Source organism: Podarcis vaucheri (genome assembly GCF_965113315.1).
Source record: "Podarcis vaucheri genome assembly, chromosome: 14".
In the NCBI taxonomy this organism is placed as follows: Eukaryota; Metazoa; Chordata; class Lepidosauria; order Squamata; family Lacertidae; genus Podarcis; species Podarcis vaucheri.
Window position 1 is genome coordinate 49,228,380 of NC_138752.1, and position 21,920 is coordinate 49,250,299.

General features: G+C 50.4%; 1 protein-coding gene across 2 annotated transcripts in view; it reads left to right on the forward strand.

Moving 5' to 3' along the window:
* Positions 1 to 21,920, forward strand: part of SREBF1 (sterol regulatory element binding transcription factor 1) — a 48,524-nt gene that overhangs the window by 20,938 nt on the left and 5,666 nt on the right. For both annotated transcript variants that reach the window (XM_082199641.1, XM_082199642.1), the window contains exons 5-17: positions 1,335 to 1,550; positions 3,858 to 3,972; positions 4,702 to 4,898; positions 5,583 to 5,787; positions 6,727 to 6,911; positions 8,405 to 8,666; positions 9,557 to 9,723; positions 10,671 to 10,839; positions 11,691 to 11,799; positions 13,750 to 13,853; positions 14,527 to 14,659; positions 16,389 to 16,539; positions 21,531 to 21,716. In XM_082199641.1, the coding sequence (XP_082055767.1) occupies positions 1,335 to 1,550; positions 3,858 to 3,972; positions 4,702 to 4,898; positions 5,583 to 5,787; positions 6,727 to 6,911; positions 8,405 to 8,666; positions 9,557 to 9,723; positions 10,671 to 10,839; positions 11,691 to 11,799; positions 13,750 to 13,853; positions 14,527 to 14,659; positions 16,389 to 16,539; positions 21,531 to 21,716 (2,199 nt within the window). The remainder of the gene's footprint in view (positions 1 to 1,334; positions 1,551 to 3,857; positions 3,973 to 4,701; positions 4,899 to 5,582; positions 5,788 to 6,726; positions 6,912 to 8,404; positions 8,667 to 9,556; positions 9,724 to 10,670; positions 10,840 to 11,690; positions 11,800 to 13,749; positions 13,854 to 14,526; positions 14,660 to 16,388; positions 16,540 to 21,530; positions 21,717 to 21,920) is intronic.

The window sequence follows — 21,920 nt, forward strand, 5'->3', positions numbered from 1 at the left end:
TTTACAAAAAGATAAAACTATAAAATCGAGGGTTGCCCAAACTTGGGCAGTCCAGCTCTTTTTGGACTCCAGTTCCCATCATTCCTGACCATGGGTCCTGCTACCTAGGGGTGATGGGAGTTGTAGTCCAAAAGCAGCTGGGGACCCAAGTTTGGGAAACCCTGGGCTTAAATGCCCCACATGGTCCTTTCCATCTCTACAATTCTATGATTTACAGTACAGTCGTACCTTGGAAGTTGAACGGAATCCGTTCCAGAAGTCTGTTTGACTTCCAGAACGTTCGGAAACCAAAGTGCGGCTTCTGATTGGCTGCAGGAAACTCCTGCAACCAATCGGAAGCCGCAGAAGCCTTGCTGAACATTTGGCTTCCAAAAATCGTTCCAAAAACGGAACACTCACTTCCAGGTTTCGATTGTTCGGGAGCCGATTTGTTCAGGAGCCAAGGCATTCAGGATCCAAGGCACGACTGTACTAAAATAGTGAAATGGATTAAAATTGCCTCAGCTTTTTAAGCATCTGGGCAGGCTTGTCAAGATGAGGACAGTTTCTAACAGGTGCTGAAAAGTGTACAGTGAAGGCGCCTGTTTGATCTCAAGAGGCAGCAAGTTCTGCAGTGCAGTTGCTCCTGCAAGCCATGAGCCTTTTGTATCTTTAAGGAAATTTAATTTATTTGTGTGGTTTTTTTTAAAAAAATACTTTTAAAGTTTTTTTTGAAATTTCTGAAACCTGTTGTGGCAGCTAGACTGGTGACTGGGAGTGGCTGCTGAGACCACATAACACTAGTCCTGAAAGACCTGCATTGGCTCCCAGTATGTTTCTAAGCACAATTCAAAGTGTTGCTGCTGACCTTGAAAGCCCTAAACGGCCTCGGCTCAGTATACCTGAAGGAGTGTCTCCACCTCCATCATTCTACCCGGACACTGAGGTCCAGCTCCGAGGGCCTTCTGGCGGTTCCCTCACTGTGAGAAGTGAGGTTACAGGGAACCAGTCAGAGGGCCTTCTCGGTGGTGGCGCCCACCCTGTGGAACACCCTCCCACCAGATGTCAAAGAGATAAACAACTACCTGACTTTTAGAAGACATCTGAAGCCAGCCTTGTTTAGGGAAGTTTTTGATGTTTTATTGTGTTTTTATATTTTGCTGGAAGCTGCCCAGAGTGGCTGGGGAAACCCAGCCAGATGGACAGGGTATAAATAAATTATTATTATTATTATTATTATTATTATTATTATTATTATTATAACAGTAATAAGAAGAATGTATTGGGGGAGTGTCTTTGCCTGATTCAAGGAAAGGAATTACGTCCCCCCTGCAACTGCTCCTCCTCCCTTGCAGACACTGATGAGTGGGGGCACCATCCTGGCAACAGTTCCTCTGATGATGGATACAGACAAGCTGCCCATCAACCGCCTGACTGCCGGGAAGCCGCTGGGAAGCCACGGCAAGGGCGAAAAGCGCACAGCCCACAACGCCATCGAGAAACGGTATCGCTCCTCCATCAACGACAAGATCTCCGAGCTCAAGGACCTGGTGGTGGGGTCGGAAGCCAAGGTACGCCTGCAGGGGACCTTTATTTTGGGTGCACAGCTGTCCCCTGGTAGAGGGGGTCTCTTCCTAGAGAAGCCCGTCGGGCACCTATATTTGTGGCTTTGGTTTGGCACCGTTTGGGCAAATGTGCTTAGAAATAATTCTCTCAGGCTTTCTATTTATTTCATAAAATTTATATATTACTATTATTATTAGATTTGTATACAACCCTTCATCCAAAGATCACAAGGTGGTTCACAACCTATACCACTTGACTGTAAGAAAAATAATAAATCTCCAAGTGGGTTGCAAAAGTTATGAAGTTAAGAAACGGCTATTTACAACATTAAAAAAAAAAAATTGATGGTGAGCTAAAGACAAATTAAAACACATGCCAACATCGTTCTTAGCTGGGTAAGCTTGGTTAAACAAGCCTGCTTTTAGCAAGTGCTTTTAACATCTTTGAAAGGTTTTGTTTTAATCTCTTTGAAATATCGATATTAGTATTGTTAGCCGTTACCTTTGCTAGTGGGGGGTTAGTTTTAGGCTTTGTGAAGCTGCCTTAACCCCCTCTTTCTGAATTTGGTTATGGGTCTTTCATTGGCACTTTCACAAGTGCCCATAATACCTGTAACCGCACCTATAAGAACTTACTCGTTTAATGTGCCGACACCGACACTTTGCAACTCTGCCTGTTGATACCAGGCAGGCAACTCCCCAGTATTATTTTTGTCACCTGCTGAGGACATTCTTATTTAGACAAGCCTACCCAGATGTCTAGAAAGTTCATAGGAGTTCTAACTTGTTTTAGTGTACTCTGTGCTATTGCAGTTTTAACTTTCTGTACGTTTTAAAATTTGGCGGTCATTTTTTAGCGGTAATTTTTTGGCTTCATATCTTTATAAACCGCTTTGAGGTTTTCTGCAATCAAGTGGTATATAAATTATAGGAAGTAAGTAGGGGCCATATATTGAGTCAGTCCATACAGTCCATCTAGCTCAGTATTGTCTGCTCTGACCGGCAGTGACTCCTCAGAGTTTCTTTCCCAGCCCTTCTTGGAGATGCTGGGGGATTGAACCTGCGACCTTCTGGATGCTAAGCATGTGTTTTGCCACTGAGCTATGGTCCCTGCCTCCACTAGGTGAGCGGGTGGCACTGTGGTCTAAACCACTGAGCCTCTTGGGCCTGCCGATCGGAAGGTTGGCGGTTCGAATCTCCGCGATGGGCTGAGCTCCTGTTGCTTGGTCCCAGCTCCTGCCAACCTAGCAGTACAAAAGCACAATGTGCAAGTAGATAAATAAGTACCACTCCGGTGGAAAGGTGCACAGCGTTTCTGTGCGCTCTGGTTTCTGTCGCGGTGTTCCGTTGCACCAGAAGCGGTTTAGTCATGCTGACCCGGAAAGCTGTCTGTGGACAAACACCGGCTCCCTCAGCCTGAAAGCGAGATGAGCGCCACAACCCCAGAGTTGCCTTTGACTGGACTTAACTGTCCAGGGATCCTTTACCTCTAGGTTTCGCTCTCTGTTGGTTCTGGAGCTTAATTGGGGAGGTTCAGCCATTTTGGGTGGCGTCAGGGCCAGCTTTTGGTTTGACGAGGCCCTAAGCTACTGAAGGTAATATGTCCAGCTGTCCTTTGTCAACAACAAATTGTTGCTGTTTTTTGTTTTGAATGTATGCTATATGGTAATTTATGGACCTAATAGGTATCTAAAGCCATTTGCACATAACAGTCCATGCAGAATGTAGGCACCCTACATACAGAAATGAGCAAACCAGTGATATTTTAGGGAGCAGGCGAGCAGGCGGGGCCCATGACTTACATCATAGGAGCCCACACAACACAAAACACTGTTGCTGTACATAGGTTTTATTTTATTTGTTTTTTATCTTACATTTTGGAAATGTACATCCAGTTTTTTCCCCTTTAATTTTTTGGGGGCCCCCAAGAGAGTGGGTCCCTAAGCTATGGCTCGTTTAGCTTATACATAAATCCGGCACTGATGAAAATGTTTGCTGTTCCTGCCCACTCAGCCTATTTCTCCTTCGCTCGGATGATTCTGCTGCCATTTTGGGCAGCTGTCTCTGAGGCTTGGGCTTCCGAAAGGAAAGATGCCTCCTCTGCAGCTCTGGCCACTATGGCAAGTGGCTCTCTGGCAGTGCCCCAGGAAAGAGTTTGTGGCTCGGAGATTCTCTCGCCTGTTGGCCTCGACAGGGCTTGCGCAGGAGAACCTCCCTCCTGGGAAGAGGATAGGTCAAAGAGGAACCCCTCCGAGCCTGTCATTTCCCTCCGCTCACCCTCTAACCATGCCAACCTTTCCTGTCCGTTGGCAGCTGAACAAGTCGGCCATTTTGCGCAAAGCAATCGACCACATACGCTTCCTGAAGCAGGCCAACCAGAAGCTGAAGGCCGAGAACATGGCCCTCAAAATGGCGAGCCAGAACAACAGTGAGTTTCGCAGCCTTTGGCCCCTTTTGCAGATTGGAAACTGCAAAAGTTTGGACTTTTGGAGGGGAGGGAAGGAAAAAATTGTGAGGGACCCCCAGAACACGTGCTGGATCCTATCAATACAAGGATCCCAGGTGGTGGTCTCTCATTCATTGGTGGTTTTTAAACAGAGGTTGGGTGGCCATCTGCCAGGGGTTCTTTGCTGTGATTTGTGCATTGCAGGGGATTGGAATGGATGACCCACCCAGCGCTGCAATTCCATGATTCTGTGACTGTTGCAAGGAGCAAAAGCGTGGTTGCCCTGGGGGGAAACGCAAACAGCTGCCCCTTCCGAATCATTGATGTTTCTTGGGTGGAAGCAGAACTTAATAACAATATTATTATTATTATTATCATATGACTAGATTGCCCCAGCTACTCTGGGCGGCTTCCAGCAAAACATAAAAACACAATAAAACATCAAAAACTTTCCTAAACAAAGCTGCCTTCAGATGTCCTCTAAAAGTCAGACAGTTGTTTATTTCCTTGACATCTGGTGGCAGGGCATTCCGCAGGGTGGATGCCACTACTGAGAAGACCCTGTGCCTGGTTCCCTGTAACCTCACTTCTCGCAGTGAGGGAACCGCCAGAAGGCCCTTGGAGCTGAACTTGCTTTTGGGTGAAGCGCATTTCTCTCTGTGGTGACCATGGATTCTCCTTTTGCTCTTTCCGCCTGTCCTGCTTCTACAGAGTCCCTGAAGGACCTGGTAGCCACATGTGGTGGCAACACCCAGGACTCGAAGGAAGGGATCAAGCTAGTGGACACCCTGACGCCACCCCCATCGGACGCAGGCTCCCCGTTGCGCGGCAGCGGCAGCCCCCTCTCACTCAGCGGCACCAGTGGGAGCGACTCTGAGCCAGACAGCCCCTTCTATGAGGAGATCAAGGTGTGACCCCGAATGGGAGCAGGAGGCGGTGGAAGGGGGAATGCCTGGGAAGAGACCAGGGGGCTGGGGCTTCACCTCAGCGGAACCATGCAAAATACCATACGTCCATCTCGATATAAGTTCTGTGATGCCCTTGATCTAAGCCAATATTGCTTCCTCTGATTGGTAGCAGCTGTTCCAGGGCTTTTCCCACTTCCGAGTACCTTGATTTTTGCAAAATATTTGCACTAGGGTTGCAAAATGTTGCATTAGGGTCTTTGCACAGGAACTATCGCTGTTCCTGGAAACCCGAGGGGGGACCCCCTCCATCATTTTCTGTGTTCATGCCCCTCTTTCATTCACCACCTCTTTCCATAAAAAGAACAAAATGAAGAATTGGTTGCAGGTTCGATCACCGTATAGGACAGCTGCATATTCCTGCATTGCAATGTGTTGGACTACGTGATCCGCAGGGTTCCTTCCTTCTATGATTCCAAAGGGGTGGGAAATGATTAAAATAAAAAAGAGATAGCTTCTCTATCTGACAATTACTTGTGTATCAAAATTTCAAAATATTTAGCGTGTACACTCCAAAAATATCTAGCTCTAAAAGCAGCTGGAATCCACCTGGCTGAGAAGGCGGCAACTTGGTCCTCCCTCCACGCTGCCCCCAAACTCATCTGCTGTTGTCTGTGGCTGTTTCAGGTGAAGCAAGAGCATCAGGCGCTCTCGCCAGGCAGCCTGGGGATGCTGGATCGCTCGCGCATGGCCCTGTGCGCCTTCGTCTTCCTCTGCCTCTCCTTCAACCCCCTCTCCTCCCTTTTGGCGGGATCTCACTCGGCCAGCCCTTCGGATATCGATGGCTCCAGCCACTCCGGGCGCACCATTAAGAGCCAGAACGAGGCCGCAGGTGAGTGTGCGGCAGGGTCTTCGCCGGGGGTGAGAACCTGCAGGCCTGTGGGGCTTCTCTATACACCCTGCAGTCTCCTTTCCCCTACAGCGCCATATTTAGGCTTCCAAATCAGCCCTGTTGGAGCAAGCGCTCTCTGTTTGATGCCTGGATGTGGAGACCAAGTGTCCCTATTTTCCAGGAACAGTCCTTGGCTTTATAGAAGCTATCCCAGTTTCTGATTTGATCCCAGAATATCCCACTTTTCCTTAAAGGTAAAGGTAAAGGGACCCCTGACCATTAGGTCCACTCGCGGACGACTCTGGGGTTGAGGCGCTCATCTCGCTTTACTGGCCGAGGGAGCCGGCGTTTGTCTGCAGTTTTTCCGGGTCATGTGGCCAGCATGACTAAGCCGCTTCTGGGGAACCAGAGCAGCGCACGGAAACGCCGCCATTTACCTTCCTGCCGGAGCGGTACCTATTTATCTACTTGCACTTTGATGTGCTTTCGAACTGCTAGGTGGGCAGGAGCAGGGACCGAACAACGGGAGATCACCCCGTCACGGGGATTCGAACTGCCGACCTTCTGATTGGCAAGTCCTAGGCTCTGTGGTTTAACCCACAGCGCCACCCGCGTCCCCTCCCTTTTCCTTTGGATGTCCCTGTTTCCATGGGAGAAATTTTGGAGGGGACACCTCTATTTTCTTCGGAGAAGCGTTGGAGAGTATGAACTGTGTGTGTGTGTTTGGCCACATTCACAGGAGATGCTTGGAGCGCTGCGATACCACTTCAAACAGCTATGGCTCCGCCCAAGGAATTTTGGGAGCTGTAGTTTGTTGAAGGTGCTGAGAGTTGTTAGGGAGCCCCTATTCCCCTCACAGAGCTACAATTCCCAGAGTTCTCTGTTGTGAGGAAGAGAGACAGATTCCTAAACCGCAGTGCCTCGTGTCTTCATCCACAGACACCCCTATCGCTTGGTTCCAGTGGCTTCTCCCCACCTTGGTCTTCTGGCTAATCAACATGATGGTTGTTTTGGGAGCCTTTGTCCGGCTGTTCATTTATGGCGAGCCCGTCACACGCCCTCATTCAGAGGCTTCCATCCTTTTCTGGAGGCACCGCAAGCAGGCAGACCTCGACTTGGCGCGGGTGAGTGTGCGCATCTGTGATTTTCAGCGATTTTCATGGTTTTTAGCTTCCTGCGTTGTCTTGTCTAGCAAAGGTCCTGTGACGGAACTTCCGTGGGAGGCCCATTCTGTAAAGAAGTGTTCGTTGTGGTAGGGTTGTGGCACTGGGGACACAGGTTCAAGTAATCTGGGGTGTTGGCCAGACTTGCTGTTGACTCTTGTTCAGCTTAGTTCCCGTAGGTCAGGGGTCTGCAACCTGCGGCTCCAGAGCCGCATGTGGCTCTTTTACACCTTTGCCGCAGCTCCGGGGCGGATACTAGCGAGGGGAGGAGGCGCATTGTGCACCCCAACACTCCCCACTGTGGCGGGCGCTGTACTGGCTGTGACGTCGCATGGGGGCGGTGCGTGCGTTAGTCACGCACTGTCCTGACGTCACCTTCCCGCCCGCCACATTGTAAGGGGCATGTACGCTGGTCACTGTTTTGAACGGGAGTGAAGAACACACACACACACAAAAAAGGTAACTTGTTAATTTAACGTTTATTTCTATGAGGAGGATTAATTTTGAGGGGTCAAACAAAGAAATAATAAAAAGTGACAAAAAAAGTTATTTTTATAATGACGAGTTTTGCGGCTCCCAGTTTTTTCCCCCTTCGGAAACGGGTCCAAGTGGCTCTTTTTGTCTTAAAGGTTGCAGACCCCTGCCTTAGGTCATAGGTTTCCCAAACTTGGGTCTGCTGCTGTGGTTGGACTACGATTCCCATCATCCCAGACCAATGGTCCTGCTTGCTAAGCATGATGGGAGTTGGAGCCCAGGTTCGGGAAACCCTGCTTTAGGTCATAGGTCTTGAAGTGGTGGGTCGCGAGGCTATACCAGGTGGGTTGCGGCAATGTTGTTGCTGCCATGATGGGTTGTAGCTAAGGCTGACCAAGTCTGGGCTAGGCTCAGGGCCGGATTAAGACCTTTAGAGACCCTAAGCACTTATATATATGGGGGCACCGAAATATTTTATCTAATTCAAAATATAAACACTAATAAACAGTAAAATAAAATGGTGTTTTTTAAAATGAAATGAAACCTACAGTAAGATGGAAAATCATGTTTGTTTTTGTATACTTCCACTTTATTTATCTCCTACTTTTTCTAATCGCAAAGTCCTCGATCAGATCCTCAAAACTAATCCTGCGTGACACATCTGCTTCTATACTTAGCAAAGATAAGCAGGGCTTTCAAGTCCCAAGTTCAGAGGCAAGGCAGGTTCATCTGAAGATCAGTCCGTTTCAGAGGTGAATTGGTCCAAAGTTGTTGATAAGAGAGACAGGCACACCTCAACAGGGAAGGGCAGTCCATAAACTGGGAGCCACTGCTAAGAAGACCCTGTCTCAGGCAGCACACCGAGTTGCTCACCCTGGGGCCTTCTAGATGCAAAGCAGCCGCTCCACCATGTCCTTATAGCCTCTTTGTGCTCCCTCCTTTACAAGGCTTGTCCATTCTCTTCCGCATTTCCTCTTCAGGGAGATTTTGCTCAGGCCTCCCAGAACTTATGGACGGCGTTGAAAGCCCTCGGCCGCCCACTCCCGACCTCCAACCTCGACCTGACCTGCAGCCTTTTATGGAACTTGATCCGCCACGTCCTTCAGCGGCTCTGGGTGGGGCGTTGGCTGGCGGGAAGGGCTGGCGGCTTCTTCCGCGACCGGGAGCTCAAGGCTGACGTGCAGAAAAGCGCCTGCGACGCGGCCCTGGTGTACCACAAACTGCATCAGCTGCACATGACAGGTAGGCTTTGAGCAGAGGTCTTCAACCCTTTAGGGTCCACGGCTCCTTGGCTTAAAGTTCCAGGCATGGCCAGACAGCCCCCATCATCCCAGGCCACTGGTCCTGTTAGCTAGGGCAGTGTTTTTCAACCACTGTTCCACGGCACACTAGCGTGCCGCGAGATGTTGCCTGGTGTGCCTTGGGAAAAATTCGAAAGATTTTTTTTTTAAAAAAAAGTCAAATTTTCGCCCACTAGGCGGGCGCCGGACTGTGTCCACCCTATTTTCCATCCGTCCTGGGTGGGGATCAGATCGGATGGGATCGGATGAGAGCAGACAGGCCGTCCGCTCTCATCCGATTCCCCATAGAGAGCAGCGGGGCTCTGACATCTCCCTCTCCGCACACAGTGGTGGTGTGCCTCGTGATTTTTTTCATGAAACAAGTGTGCCTTTGCCCAAAAAAGGTTGAAAAACACTGAGCTAGGGATGATGGGAGTTGAAGTCCCAAAACAGCTGGAGGGCCAAGTCTGGCTATGTTTGGTTTAAACCAGGGGTCAGCAACCTTTTTTAGCTGTGGGCCGGTCCACCGTCCCTCAGACCATGTGGTGGGCTGGACTATTTTTTGGGGGGAAATGAACGAATTCCTATGCCCCACAAATAACCCAGAGATGCATTTTAAATAAAAGCACACATTCTACTCGTGTAAAAACACCAGGCAGGCCCCACAAATAACCCAGAGATGCATTTTAAACAAAAGGACACATTCTACTCATGTAAAAACATGCTGGTTCCCGGACCGTCTGCAGGCCGGATTGAAAAGGTGACTGGGCCGCATCCTGCCCCTGGGCCTTAGGTTTCCTACCCCTGGTAAACATCTTTGACTAAGGGTTTCGCCTCCTCCTCTTCCCACAGGGAAGCACGTGGCCGGTCACCTCTCAGCAATCAATATGGCGCTGAGTGCCGTGAACCTGGCCGAGTGCGCAGGCAACACCATCTCCGTGGCGACGCTGGCCGAGGTCTACGTGGCAGCGGCGCTGCGTGTGAAGACCAGTCTCCATCGCTGTTGTCACTTCCTGGCGGTAAGGCCGTGCGATGTGGGGTGCAGGATATTACCTCAGCTCTTCCATTTGGGCTAAGCTCGCCATCAGGTGTAGGGAACTTTGGGCTCTGCAGATGTCGCCGAACCACAGCTCCCATCATGGCTGCCCATTGACCCTGCTTTCTGAGGGTGAGGGGAATTGCAGTCCAACAGCACCTGGAGGTTGTTGTTGTTATTGCTATTTTTCTAGAAAAGAAAAAAAAACTTATTGCATTCTCTTTGAATGGCAATGGTGCAAATCTGAGAGGTGCCAGAATTGAGTTCAAGCAAGTTCCACTTGAAAAAAGCCCCATTAGTATTATTATTACTATTATTATTATTACTATTATTATATACAGTCCTTCATTGCAAGGTATCAGGGCGGTCTGCAGAATAAAATACAAGATAAAAACACAAGCAAATAATGCAAACCAAAACAACAGACACATTTAAAAGGCTGTAGAATATTAATCAGCCAGAGGCCTGGTTGAAAAGGAACGTTTTTGCCGGGCTACTAAAAATATATAATGAAGGCACCAGGCGAACCTCCTTAGGGAGAGCATTTCCACAAACAGGGAGCCACTGCAGAAAAGACCCTGTTCTCTTGTGTTGCCACCATCCCGACTTCTCATAGAGGAGGCGCATGACGAAGGGCCTCAAAATATTGATTGATCGCATTTACTTGGATGCCACAGTTCCACAACCAGCTGTGCCCAAAGCAGAATACAGCAAATATTCAAAATATATTATTGTTTTCGCAAACCACTTTGAGGGTTCTTGGTTTTTTTTACAGTCAAGTGGCATATAAATTTTATGGGGGAATTTTTTTTTTAAAAAAAACCAAGGCTTGCAAGTAGCCACTGGCCACTTTGCAAGTGGTAAGCACAGAATGCTGGAGTCACTCCCGGGGCTTCCCTGACTGGCTTTCCTTTCCCTCTTGTGGCGCAGCGCTTCTTCCTCAGCAGCGCCCGGCAGGTGTTGCTGTCCCACAGTGGGACCGTCCCGCCTGCCCTCCAGTGGCTCTGCCATCCTGTGGGTCACCGTTTCTTCGTGGACGGAGACTGGGCCGTGAAGAGCTGCCCTCGGGAGAGCATCTACAGTTCCACCAGTAATCCAGGTATGGAGAAGTGATGCGAGAGGGTGGAGCCCTGGACTTGGGGAGCAGCAGGGAAACCTGGGTTCAAATCCCTGCTTTGCTGAGAAGCTGACGGGCGACTTTCTCTCAGCCTAACCTTCCACACAAGGTTGTTGTGAGGATCAAATGGGCAGCGGCCCCTGATAGACAGGAATCATGGAATCATAAAAGACTTCGAGGGTGATCTAGTCCAACCCCTGCAATGCGGGAATCTCAGCTATGCCCAATGACCCACCTGCAGCATAAATTTGAAGCAGTGCCATTTAATCAGCCAAGGTTTCCTGCAAAGAATCCTGGGAGCCGTAGTTTCTTAAGGGTGCCGAGAGTTGTTAGGAGGTCCCTATTCCTCTTGCAGAACTACAACTCCCAGAGTTCCCTATAAGGAAGACAGATTGATTGTTTAGCCAGAATTGTAGTTCTGATCGATAGTAATCCACCTGCTTCACAATCTGTCTCCAGTTCCTTCCAGATGGACTCCCCAGCTCCATCAGCCCTTAACCATTGGCTGTGCTGCCTGGCCCTGATGGGAGTTTGTAGTCCAACAACTTCCAGGGGGCGCCATGTTGGCCAAGGGCTTCATGGGAAAGGGTTGTCCTTCAATCACGAGGGTATTTCATGGTGTGCTGTCAGGTGGTTGGCTGGCATCCCTCTGTCTCGGGAGATGGTGGAGGAGTTCACCTTTGTGAATGAAGTCAAGCTGTTGGAGAGTCACAGCGCCTGCTGCGGCTGTAGAGACCGATACGGGAGAGACATGTTTTGTTGCAGCTGAGGCAGATGAACACTGTCGACCCCATCAGAAAAGGATGTTCTTTCCCTTTCTCTCCCCTTCGCAGCGGACCCCCTGGCTCAAGTGACCCAGCTGTTCCGTGAGCATTTGCTGGAGAAAGCCCTTTCCTGTGTCTCTAGGCTGGAGAGTGAGGCGCCTGCCAGCCACGACGAGGGGTAAGAGAGGACCGGATTTCAGGTCTTGAAGCCCCTGTACATGCTGCTCTCTCTTGCCTTGGCTCCAACCAGTTCTGGTACCCCCCCCCCAAATTTATAGATGCTGAGTGAGAACATTTAAATGGTGTGTTTAATAATAATAATAATAATAATAATTTTTTATTTATACCCCGCCCATCTGGCTGGGTTTCCCCAGCCACTCTGGGCAGCTTCCAACAAAACACTAAAATACAATAACCTATTAAACATTAAAAGCTTCCCTAAACAGGGCTGCCTTCAGATGTCTTCTAAACGTTTGGTAGTTTTCTCTCTCTTTGACATCTGGTGGGAGGGTGTTCCACAGGGCGGGTGCCACTACCAAGAAGGCCCTTTGCCTGGTTCCCTGTAACTTGGCTTCTCACAGTGAGGGAACCGCCAGAAGGCCTTCGGCACTGGACCTCAGTGTCCAGGCAGAACGATGGAGGTAGAGACGCTCTTTCGGGTATACTGGACCGAGGCCGTTCGTACTGATTCTCCTTGTTGCAGATTTGGCCCAATCCCCCTTCAAACTGCCCTGGAGAGGGGATTCCCCCCCCCACCTCACTTGCTCCCAGTTTATCCCTTCCTATCCCCTTGGAACGCAGGGAGCTGCCTTATTCTGAATCGGACCACCCAGTATTTGCCCGCAGCTTTGGAGCAGCTTTGAAGGGTTTCGGTCTTTTCCCAGCCCAATCCCAGAGATGCGAGCCATTGAACAAGAACCTTTCCTGCCCTGAGCCACAGCCCTTTCCTAAGGACAGCTGCATCCATAATTTCCCGCTGAGTCGTAGGGCCTGCCGACAGGTTTTATAATCCCCACCGAGAAACGATAGGTGAGGTCTGCAATAGTCCTCTTCCCAGCTGTGATTCCCAGCATACTGCCTCCAACAGGGGAGGGAGAACATAGTTCTTGTGCCTTGTAGAGCCTTATCTTCCGCTAAGCAGAGGTCTAGTGGGTTCCTGCCTGCTTCCTGCCATTTGCAGCTGGTTTCCCAAGGGGAAGGGGGCTGTGGGTGCTTGCAGATGTGTGGGCGGAGGAGACCTTGATAGAGAATATCTGGGGAGTTCAATTTTGCAACACAGTGTTGGAAGGATAAAAAAATTCCTTCCAGTAGCACCTTAAAGACCAACTAAGTTAGTTCTTGGTATGAGCTTTCGTGTGCATGCACACTTCTTCAGATACCTTCAGATACCTGAAGAAGTGTGCATGCACACGAAAGCTCATACCAAGAACTAACTTAGTTGGTCTTTAAGGTGCTACTGGAAGGAATTTTTTTATTTTGACTATGGCAGACCAACACGGCCACTTATCTGTAACTAGTTTGGAAGGGTTTGTTGTTGATTGGGGAAACCCCAGAACTGGATGGTGCTGCTGATTTCAAATGGAATTGGTATTTGCAAAAAATGTCAAGGGGAACTTAGTTTTCTTTTGCCCCTGGAACAATGCTGCATCGTGATGCAAAAGCTTCTTGCGGGCAAAATGTGCAAGGAAAGATCCCACCTTCTTCCTGAATTACACAGGCCCCAGACTCTAAAGGAATATTTAGGGCTGAATTCTACTGGACACACCATTCACACAGCCAGGACTTGAGTGAATGGGTTTCTGGAGGAAATGGGAGACACTTGTCTGGTGTAAGGTCCAAACTGGATTGAGATGGGGCCTTGGAGAGGGTCTGGTCCTGATCTTTGGTGGTTGGGCAAGCTTTCAATTTAATGCTTTTTAAAATAAAAATAGTCATTCAATCGCATTAATAGTTTTGTGTCTCGCTTTGGGCCCTTGGAAGCACTGGCTTGGGGTACTGGGGAGGGGACTTCCTTTTGGCTGCCCCCTCCCCAACTAGAAGCCCAAACCTGGTTAAATTGCTGGAAACCGGAGCTCTGGCACCAGCGTTCATAGCAAAACTCATCCTGGTTTCCTCTGTTTGGCTGCAGGGAATTTTCTGACGCTCTGGAGTACCTGCATTTCCTCAACAGCTGTGCAGATGCCGTTCCCAGCCCAACGCCGTCCCTCAGCACCAGTCTGGATGCTGCCACAGGTGGGGAGCAACAAGCCAAGAGTTTCCTTAGGCGGGATGGGTCTGGAAGGGAACTGGAGACTTGTGGGACAGGGAGGAGAAGGAAACCAGAGGTTTATGCAGTTAAAGAGAGACTGGAGGACACTTTTGTTGTTGCCAGTGGTGTGGTCTTTCTGTGCAAATCAGGGCATTTTGCAGCGGGCGATTTGCATCAGAACATTTTCTGATTTCCTAGGGCACGCGGGTGGCGCTGTGGGTTAAACCACAGAGCCTAGGACTTGCCGATCAGAAAGTCGGCTGTTCAAATCCCTGCGACAGGGTGAGCTCCTGTTGCTCGGTCCCTGCTCCTGCCAGCCTAGCAGTTCGAAAGCATGTGAAAATGCAAGTAGATAAATAGGTACCGCTCCGGTGGGAAGGTAAACGGCGTTTCCGTGTGCTGCTCTGGTTCGCCAAAGCGGCTTAGTCATGCTGGCCACGTGACCTGGAAGCTGTACGCCGGCTCCGTAGGCTAGTAAAGCGAGATGAGATGGAGTTGTCAGGTGACTGGCAGCTGGGTATCTCTGCCCCTCCGGTCCACGGGGTTGGGGGGAAAGCTAAGGATCTGGCCCTCTGAGCCCCCCCCCCCACCTTGCCATAAGAGGTTCAGTGTTTCTGGCAGGATCCGCCTGACGCCATGTCCCTCTCCCTCCTCTAGGCACCGATCCCATTGCCCACTGGTGGGCATCTGTGGTTGCCATGGCGATCCACGGGCTGCAAGGGGATGACGAGGCTGTGGAGCGCCTGTACCCGCTGGTGGAATCGATGCCGAGGGCCCTCCAGGCCTCTGAGTAAGTGGGGTGGGGGAAAATATTAACGTGCCGTTGTTGTTTATATCCTACCTTTTTCCTCTGTGGAGCTTCGGGTGGCTCTGAGGTCTCCCTGTTCCCGTTTTGTCCCAACAACAACCCCTGTGAGGTAGCTCCCCTATGAGAGAGAGAGAGGGAGACCAGGTCAGCATCATACAATCATAGAGAGAGGGACCCCTGAGGGTCATCTAGTCCAACCCGCTGCAATGGAGGAATCTCGACTAAAGCATCCATGACAGATGCCTGTCCAACCTCTGCTTTAAAACCTTCAAGGAAGGAGAGTCCAGAATCTCCCAAGGGAAACGGGTCTTGCCGTCAGAAAGTTCTTCCTGATGTTTAGTCAGGATCTCCTTCCTTGGAACTTGAATCCATTGGTTCAGATACTACCCTCTGGAGCAGGAGAAAACAAGCTTGCTTCCTCTTCCATGTGACAGCCCTTGAGATATTTGAAGATGGCTATCATATTTCCTCTAAGTCTCCTCTTTTCCAGGCTAAACATACCTCACCTGGAGTACTGTGTCCAGTTCTGGGCACCACAGTTCAAGAAGGACACTGACAAACTGGAACGTGTCCAGAGGAGGGCAACCAAAATGGTCAAAGGCCTGGAAACGATGCTTTATGAGGAACGGCTAAGGGAGCTGGGCATGTTTAGCCTGGCGAAGAGGAGGTTAAGGGGTGATATGATAGCCATGTTCAAATATATAAAAGGATGTCACCTAGAGGAGGGAGAAAGGTTGTTTTCTGCTGCTCCAGAGAAGCGGACACGGAGCAATGGATCCAAACTACAAGAAAGAAGATTCCACCTAAACATTAGGAAGAACTTCCTGACAGTAAGAGCTGTTTGACAGTGGAATTTGCTGCCAAGGAGTGTGGTGGAGTCTCCTGCTTTGGAGGTCTTTAAGCAGAGGCTTGACAACCATATGTCAGGAGTGCTCTGATGGTGTTTCCTGCTTGGCAGGGGGTTGGACTCGATGGCCCTTGTGGTCTCTTCCACCTCTAGGATTCTATGATTCTAACTCCCTCAACCGTAAGGCTTGGTTTCCAGACCCTCTGTCATCTTGGTTGCCCTCCTCTGCACCCGTTCCAGCTTGTCAACATCCTCCTTAAATTGTGCCCAAGTGGGGATTTGAACCCTGGCCTCCCAGTCCCCAGCCTGACACCCTAACCACTATGCCAGACTGGCCAAAGACAGCAAAATCCTGCAAGGAGCTTGTAAGGAGTGTGATGGCAGCCAGGCTGCTCAGCGACATCGGCAGGGGGCTGAGTGTCGTCTCCTCCTAAAACAAACGAAGAAGAATCAAAATTGTGCAAAGCTGGGTTTTGCAACCCTCTGTGACACCTCTGTTGGCTATAGAGAACCTCCAGGTTCAGGGGAAGTCTACCTCTGAGTACTGGTTGCTGCTGTGACGTTCTTAAGCTCCGTCTTGGAGCTGGCTCCGCTAACTTCTCTCATTCCAGTCATTTTCAGAATGCATTGTTCCATAGTCATAGGGGCTAGGAACTTGAATTTAAGCAAACAAACCCTGAGCTTTTATTATTATTATTATTACTTAAAGGAAACTGGATTCTGTGGCCAAAGGCAAACCTTGCAGCTTTACCAGAGCTCTTCAGCCCACACAGAACTCTGCTGATATGGGGGGGCGGGCAGTTTCGCCCCTCCCCTGAAATGATAGGTTGGCAATTCATCCTGCTTCTCCTTTCTGCGCTGCAGGAATCCTCTTCCTCGCGCGGCGCTGCATACCTTCAAGGCTGCGCGCGTGCTGATGGGCAAGCTCGACTGCAGCTTGGGCCAGTGTGACAGAGCCGGCGACTACTTGCGAGACAGCTTGGCGGGGAACACGCCCCCCAGTGCCATCGACAGAGTGAGTTGTGGGGGCGGGGCCTGGAGGCCTGGGCGGGGCCAAGCGGGAGGCTGGGGTGGTGCTTAAAGGGGTGGGTGGAGCTAATATGTGTTTACTTGCCTCCTGGAGGCGGAGCCTGTTGCTGTTAAGGGGAGCGGGGGTAACGGCCCAGATCCGGAGGCTGGGATTCTGAATGAGGCTTTGGCGCAAGGCTAGGAGGTGGTGTTTAGTTTGCCTGGAGCAGGCACCCCAAATTCAGCCCTCCAGATGTTTTGGGACTACAATTCCCATCATCCCTGACCACTGGTCCTGTTAGTTGGGGATGATGGGAGTTGTAGTCCCAAAACATCTGGAGGGCCGAGTTTGTGGGTGCCTGGACTGGAGCTTCTGATTTGTCCTGGAGCTAAAGTGTTCCTAATGGAGCCTCAAGTTGTGTCCGCGGCTCTTGGCTGGTTGCCCAGGAAAGTGTAAAGACAAGGAAAAGTTTCTTACAGTCCTTTTTTATTTCAGTCTTTACAGAGAAAGGCTATAGAACCCGGCCTCTTGGATCATGTTGTTGTCCCGAGTGAATCTCCACCCTCTGCCTCTCCCACTTCCTCATTCTTCATTCTTATCACCTCCTCTATGTGCCCTCTGTCTTCGAGCTCTTTGCTCTCCTACTTTCAAGGCTCACCGGGTTCTGGGAGACGGAGGCTCTGGCCTGCTTTCTCATGACAACATGTCAGCCCGGTGTTGCTCTGGCTCTCCCATGATTTCCCAGCTTTCCCCCTCATCTGCCTCTGAGTTGCTCCCTCTCTCAAACCGCTGTTGTGAATCTATACTGTCTTTCTCTTCCTCCTCCTCCTCCTCCTCCCTGGAAGGGTCAGGATGGGCAGGTGGTCTCCACCATTCCTCCTCCTCCTCTGCTCAGCCCCTGACATCTTGTGGCTGAAGAGGAAAAATGTCTCCCCCTCTCCCAATTATCTGGACACCTTCCTTTCTTCAGGTTCAACCCACTTCTTGGGCACTTGTAATGGGTATGAGTTACTCGTGCGTAAACTGGTGCCTTTCTCGGTTAATTTGCCTTGTTAAACCTTTCTGACTGCACAGCCCCTTCTCATGGTGGCTGCCTCAGTCACTGGCAGAATCCGTCAGTGGGCGTTTCTTGAACCTCTTCCAACATAAAAGTTGTTTGACACCCAGTCTCCTCCTCCTCCCACTGCGCGGGAGTCTTCTGCGCAGGGAAGGCGTGGGTAGCGGAGGACCTGGGCTCTCCTCACTGATGTCCAGTGAAGAGTCCTGGAGCCCTCTCTCCAATTCCCCCGTCTGCCCCCCTTCATCCCCGGTGTTGCGCCGATTGGCTTCCCCCTCTACTGAGCTGTTTCTCCCCCTGCTGCTGGGTCCTTCGCCAGCATCATCTGGGAGCCTCCCCTTCACCTCTCGCTCCGATGTCAGTTCCCTGACAGCACCCTTCCTCCCTGCCCTTCAGTTCCAAAAATTCTGTAACTAAGAAAGAGTACTTGAGTTTTCTTTTTTTCTTTTCCTCCTCCCTCGCAGCTCCCTTTCCTTTAGTGCTGTGTCTTTTTGAGTGTAATCATGGAGGGCAGGGACTCTCTTCTGGTCAGTGACGTTTGCAAGCTGCCCTGGGAGCTTTTGTGTGTCTGAAGAGCAAGATTTGTTCATTTTGAATAAATGAACACCTTGGGGGGGGGGAGACAGTGGCTGAGGTACCTGGGTGATGGAGGTGTCCCAGCAACCCTTTAGCTCCTGCCCTCTGGGTGGAGTTTAGAATCAGGAGAGGTGCTAAGTGGGGAATGGGGTCTGCTTGAAAGACAATGAGTCTTAAGGGGGACGGTGTGGGTGGTCTGGGCCATGAGCAGTTGTCTGTCTTGGGATTTTTGCATCTGTGGGGTGAAGGGACTTTCTCAGCACAAGGGCCCATTCCCTTGTGATGAACCTTCTGGGGGCCACATGCTGAGGCAGTCGGGGGCCAGGGGTAAAAGGGGGCAGAGCAGCAGATAGCAGCATACACTAGTTTTCCGTCTATAAGACGAGCTTATTTTATTAAGAAATCTTGCAAAAAAATCAGGGGCGTCTTATACTAGGATAGTGGAGAGGTGGGACAGGTGATTGGTGGCTGCCACAAACTGGAGATTGTCAGTGCTGTTTTTGTGGATAGTTGGTTGGTGTGGCAAGGTCTACTGGCTATTGGCGTGCTATTGGCGATGTCCTCTGGCGAGCGTGCAGGCGATTGGGGGGTTCGTTGATGTGTTTGCGATTGTGCGGTTGGCTGTGGTGATGCTGTGGGTGAGCGATTTTCGGCAACCCCCCAAAAAAGCTCGACGCGTCTGGGCACTCCCCTCTGAAAATAAACTCAGCAACTGTGGACAATCCTCCTTTAAAGAAATTCAAAAACTATTGGCAATCTCCCCTCGAAAAAGCTCAACATCTCTGGGCAATCTCTCCCCGCTCCCCAAAAAAGCTGAACAACTCTGGGCAATCTCCCCCAATTTTCTCAATTTGGAGTCCCAAAAAATAGAGGCTGTCTTATACAAGGGGGCATGTTATACACGGAAAAATACGGTACCTTTGTACCCATAGACTGGATTCCAGCCACACACAAAATTCTACTGGCTCATCTCTCTCCATCCCATCATTCAAGGAGCCGTTAGTACAGCCCAGGCAGAAGTCCTCAGGGAGGGCTCAGAGCAGGGTTTCTGTGGGTCTCGACAGGGGCATGTGGTCTGTGGAGGGTCCAAGGGCTGGAGAGCAAGGTTCAAAGGGCCACATTTGGCCCCTGGTCCTGAAGTTCCCCACCTGTCTCTCTCTCTCTTTCCAAACATCCTGGTCTCGTTGTTTCTGAAGACAACCTTTCCCCACCTCTGGCGGCTGCGGAAACCGGGAGGCTGTGCAGAGGCGAGGTGGGCGGGCGTTGTGGTGGTGTCGGGGGTGCATTGTAGTTGCATTGCATGTGCAGCCAAAGTGTGCAATGCCCCTCCAGTGCAGCCCTGAGGCCGCTTCTCCCGGCGGAGGGTCGTGGCAGCAGCCCAGGGCTTGCGAAAAGAGGCAGGAGCAGGAGGTTGACTGGGAAAGACCTTGGGCTGTCACAGAGGGGTTGGACGCAGAGGAATGGTGGGAGGAACCAGCTGGGGAACCCCCAAGGGAAGAAGGCTCAGAGCCTGGGGAGGGGGGGTGGACTTCAGTGAGTGGTCAGAGGGAGAAGACTGGGAAGAGGAGGTGTCAGAAGCTGAAGAGGCAACAGGGCGAAGTGAGCGGGAGGAGTCTGTGGCAGAGAGCAGTTCAGACTCAGAGGCAGAAGCTGAAGCAGGAGAGGAGAGAGACCAAGAGGCAGAGATGAGTCAGGCTGCTGAAGAGTCCTGGGTGCCTCCCTTTCATGCGACAAGCTCCCCTCCCCACTTGCCTCCCAGAACCAGTAGAGGCATGAAAAGGGCAGAAGAGAAATTAGGGTTACACAGGCACAGTCTCAGATTGCTTGGAGAAAACCCTGGAGAGGAGGGGCTTAGGCAGCTGTGGGGAGGCAGAGATCTTCAGTCTCAGAAACTGCTTCATGGGGGCAAGACCTACTGGAGATGAGTTGCTCTGCTCATTAGGCCTGACACTCCTTTGCAGATCGTGTTTTTTCTAATAAAGAATCAACTCCAACCTGCACAGTGTGATTTACTGCTGGCTCGCTCCTGTCGTCAGCCCAACACCCTCCACCCACCAACTATCAACCCTTATTGTCTCTCAGTGACTCTTCTTCTTTGGCAATCCCTCGTAGCCAAGTAAGATTGTCTTCCATAAATATGGTTTTAACAATGAGTCCGTAAGTGATTGTGGAGGCCAATTCTGGATCCTCACGTCCTTCCACTGTGGAGACATAGGTTTCCAGGTGGGAGTTGATCACGGTGTGGATTTGCCAAGCGTGCCTTCCTCTTAGCACATTTCTCATTCGCGTCCTGAGTTTGAGTGTCTTCAAATCCCGTATTAGCTGCGGCCGGCAAAATTCTTGCAAGGATCTTAGCAAACTGTCTCTTACCAATATCCGAGGTGACCCTTCATGAATCCCAAAATGGTTTTCGGCCTTCTAGGGGGACAGTGGACATGATTTTCACCACTCAACAGCTTTCAGAAAAACGCAGAGAGCAAATCCAACCCCTGTATTTATTGATTTGACTAAGGCTTTCGACACTGTAAATCGCAATGCCCTGTGGACTGTCCTTCTGAAAATTGGCTGCCCAGATAAATTTGTGAACATCATTCGGCTCCTCCATGATAATGCGACAGCAACAATCGCAGATAGCAACGGCTCTCAAAGTGAACCATTCACAGTGGGATCAGGTGTTAAACAGGGTTGTGTTATTGCCCCAACTCTATTCATTATTTTCATTGCCATGAAATTGAAAAATCTACATAAGACATTCAAAAACAACAAGCCTGCTATCCCAGCTATCCCATCCTGGTTAGCCCCCTAAAAACTCTGATAGCCCATTTTTAAATACAATATACTCACATAGAGACTCCTTACACTGCGTTTAAAACCAAAATCGCATTTGGATAGAAACTGTTTCTCAGGCGGCTAGTCCTAGCTTTTATAACCCTGTACCTTCTTCCAGAAGGCAGAATCTGGAAGAGATCATTTCCAGGGTGCGCACTATCCTGCACTATCTCTGCAGCTTTCTTCTGGCACCTGGAAGCATAGATTTGATCCGAAGTGGGAAGAGTGCACCCAATTATTCTCTCCGCAGTCTTTACAACCCTGGACAGCATTGTTTTCCCCCTGACCGTGCAGCTCCCAAACCACACACACAGACCATCAGTTAATACACTCTCAGCAGTACAATGGTAGAATGCCATCAAGAGGTCCTTTGAGAGATGGTTTTTCTGCAGGATTCTCAGAAAATGTAACCTCTGCTTCCATCGAACAGATGGAAAGCTCTTGAATCCGCTCTTCCAGGATGCTAGACTAGGTGGGCCATGGGCCCGATCCAGGAGGTCTCTTCTCACTTTCTTGCGTTCTCTCTCTTTCTCAGGCTGTACAGTTCCTCTTGTGTGACCTCCTGCTCATCACCCGCACCAGGCTCTGGCAGCAGCAGATGCAAGCAGGGCAGCCACATGGCGCTCCCTACCAAGCCTCCACCCTGGAGCTCCGTGGCTTCCAGCAGGATCTCAGCAGCCTCCGGCGCCTGGCACAAGCGGACAAGGCTGCCATGCACAGGGTGAGTGCAGCGCTGGGCACTCTCTGCTCCCGTAAGCTCCTCATTGGCTCTGCATTGCGGCTGTCACTGTCGAGAGCGCTGGTTTTTAGTCACCCTATGAAGCTGTCTCACGCCGACTCAGAGACTTCTCCAGTCTGTTTATTTTATTTGTCCCATAAGAAGAATAGAATAGAATTTATTATTTATACCCCGCCCATCTGGCTG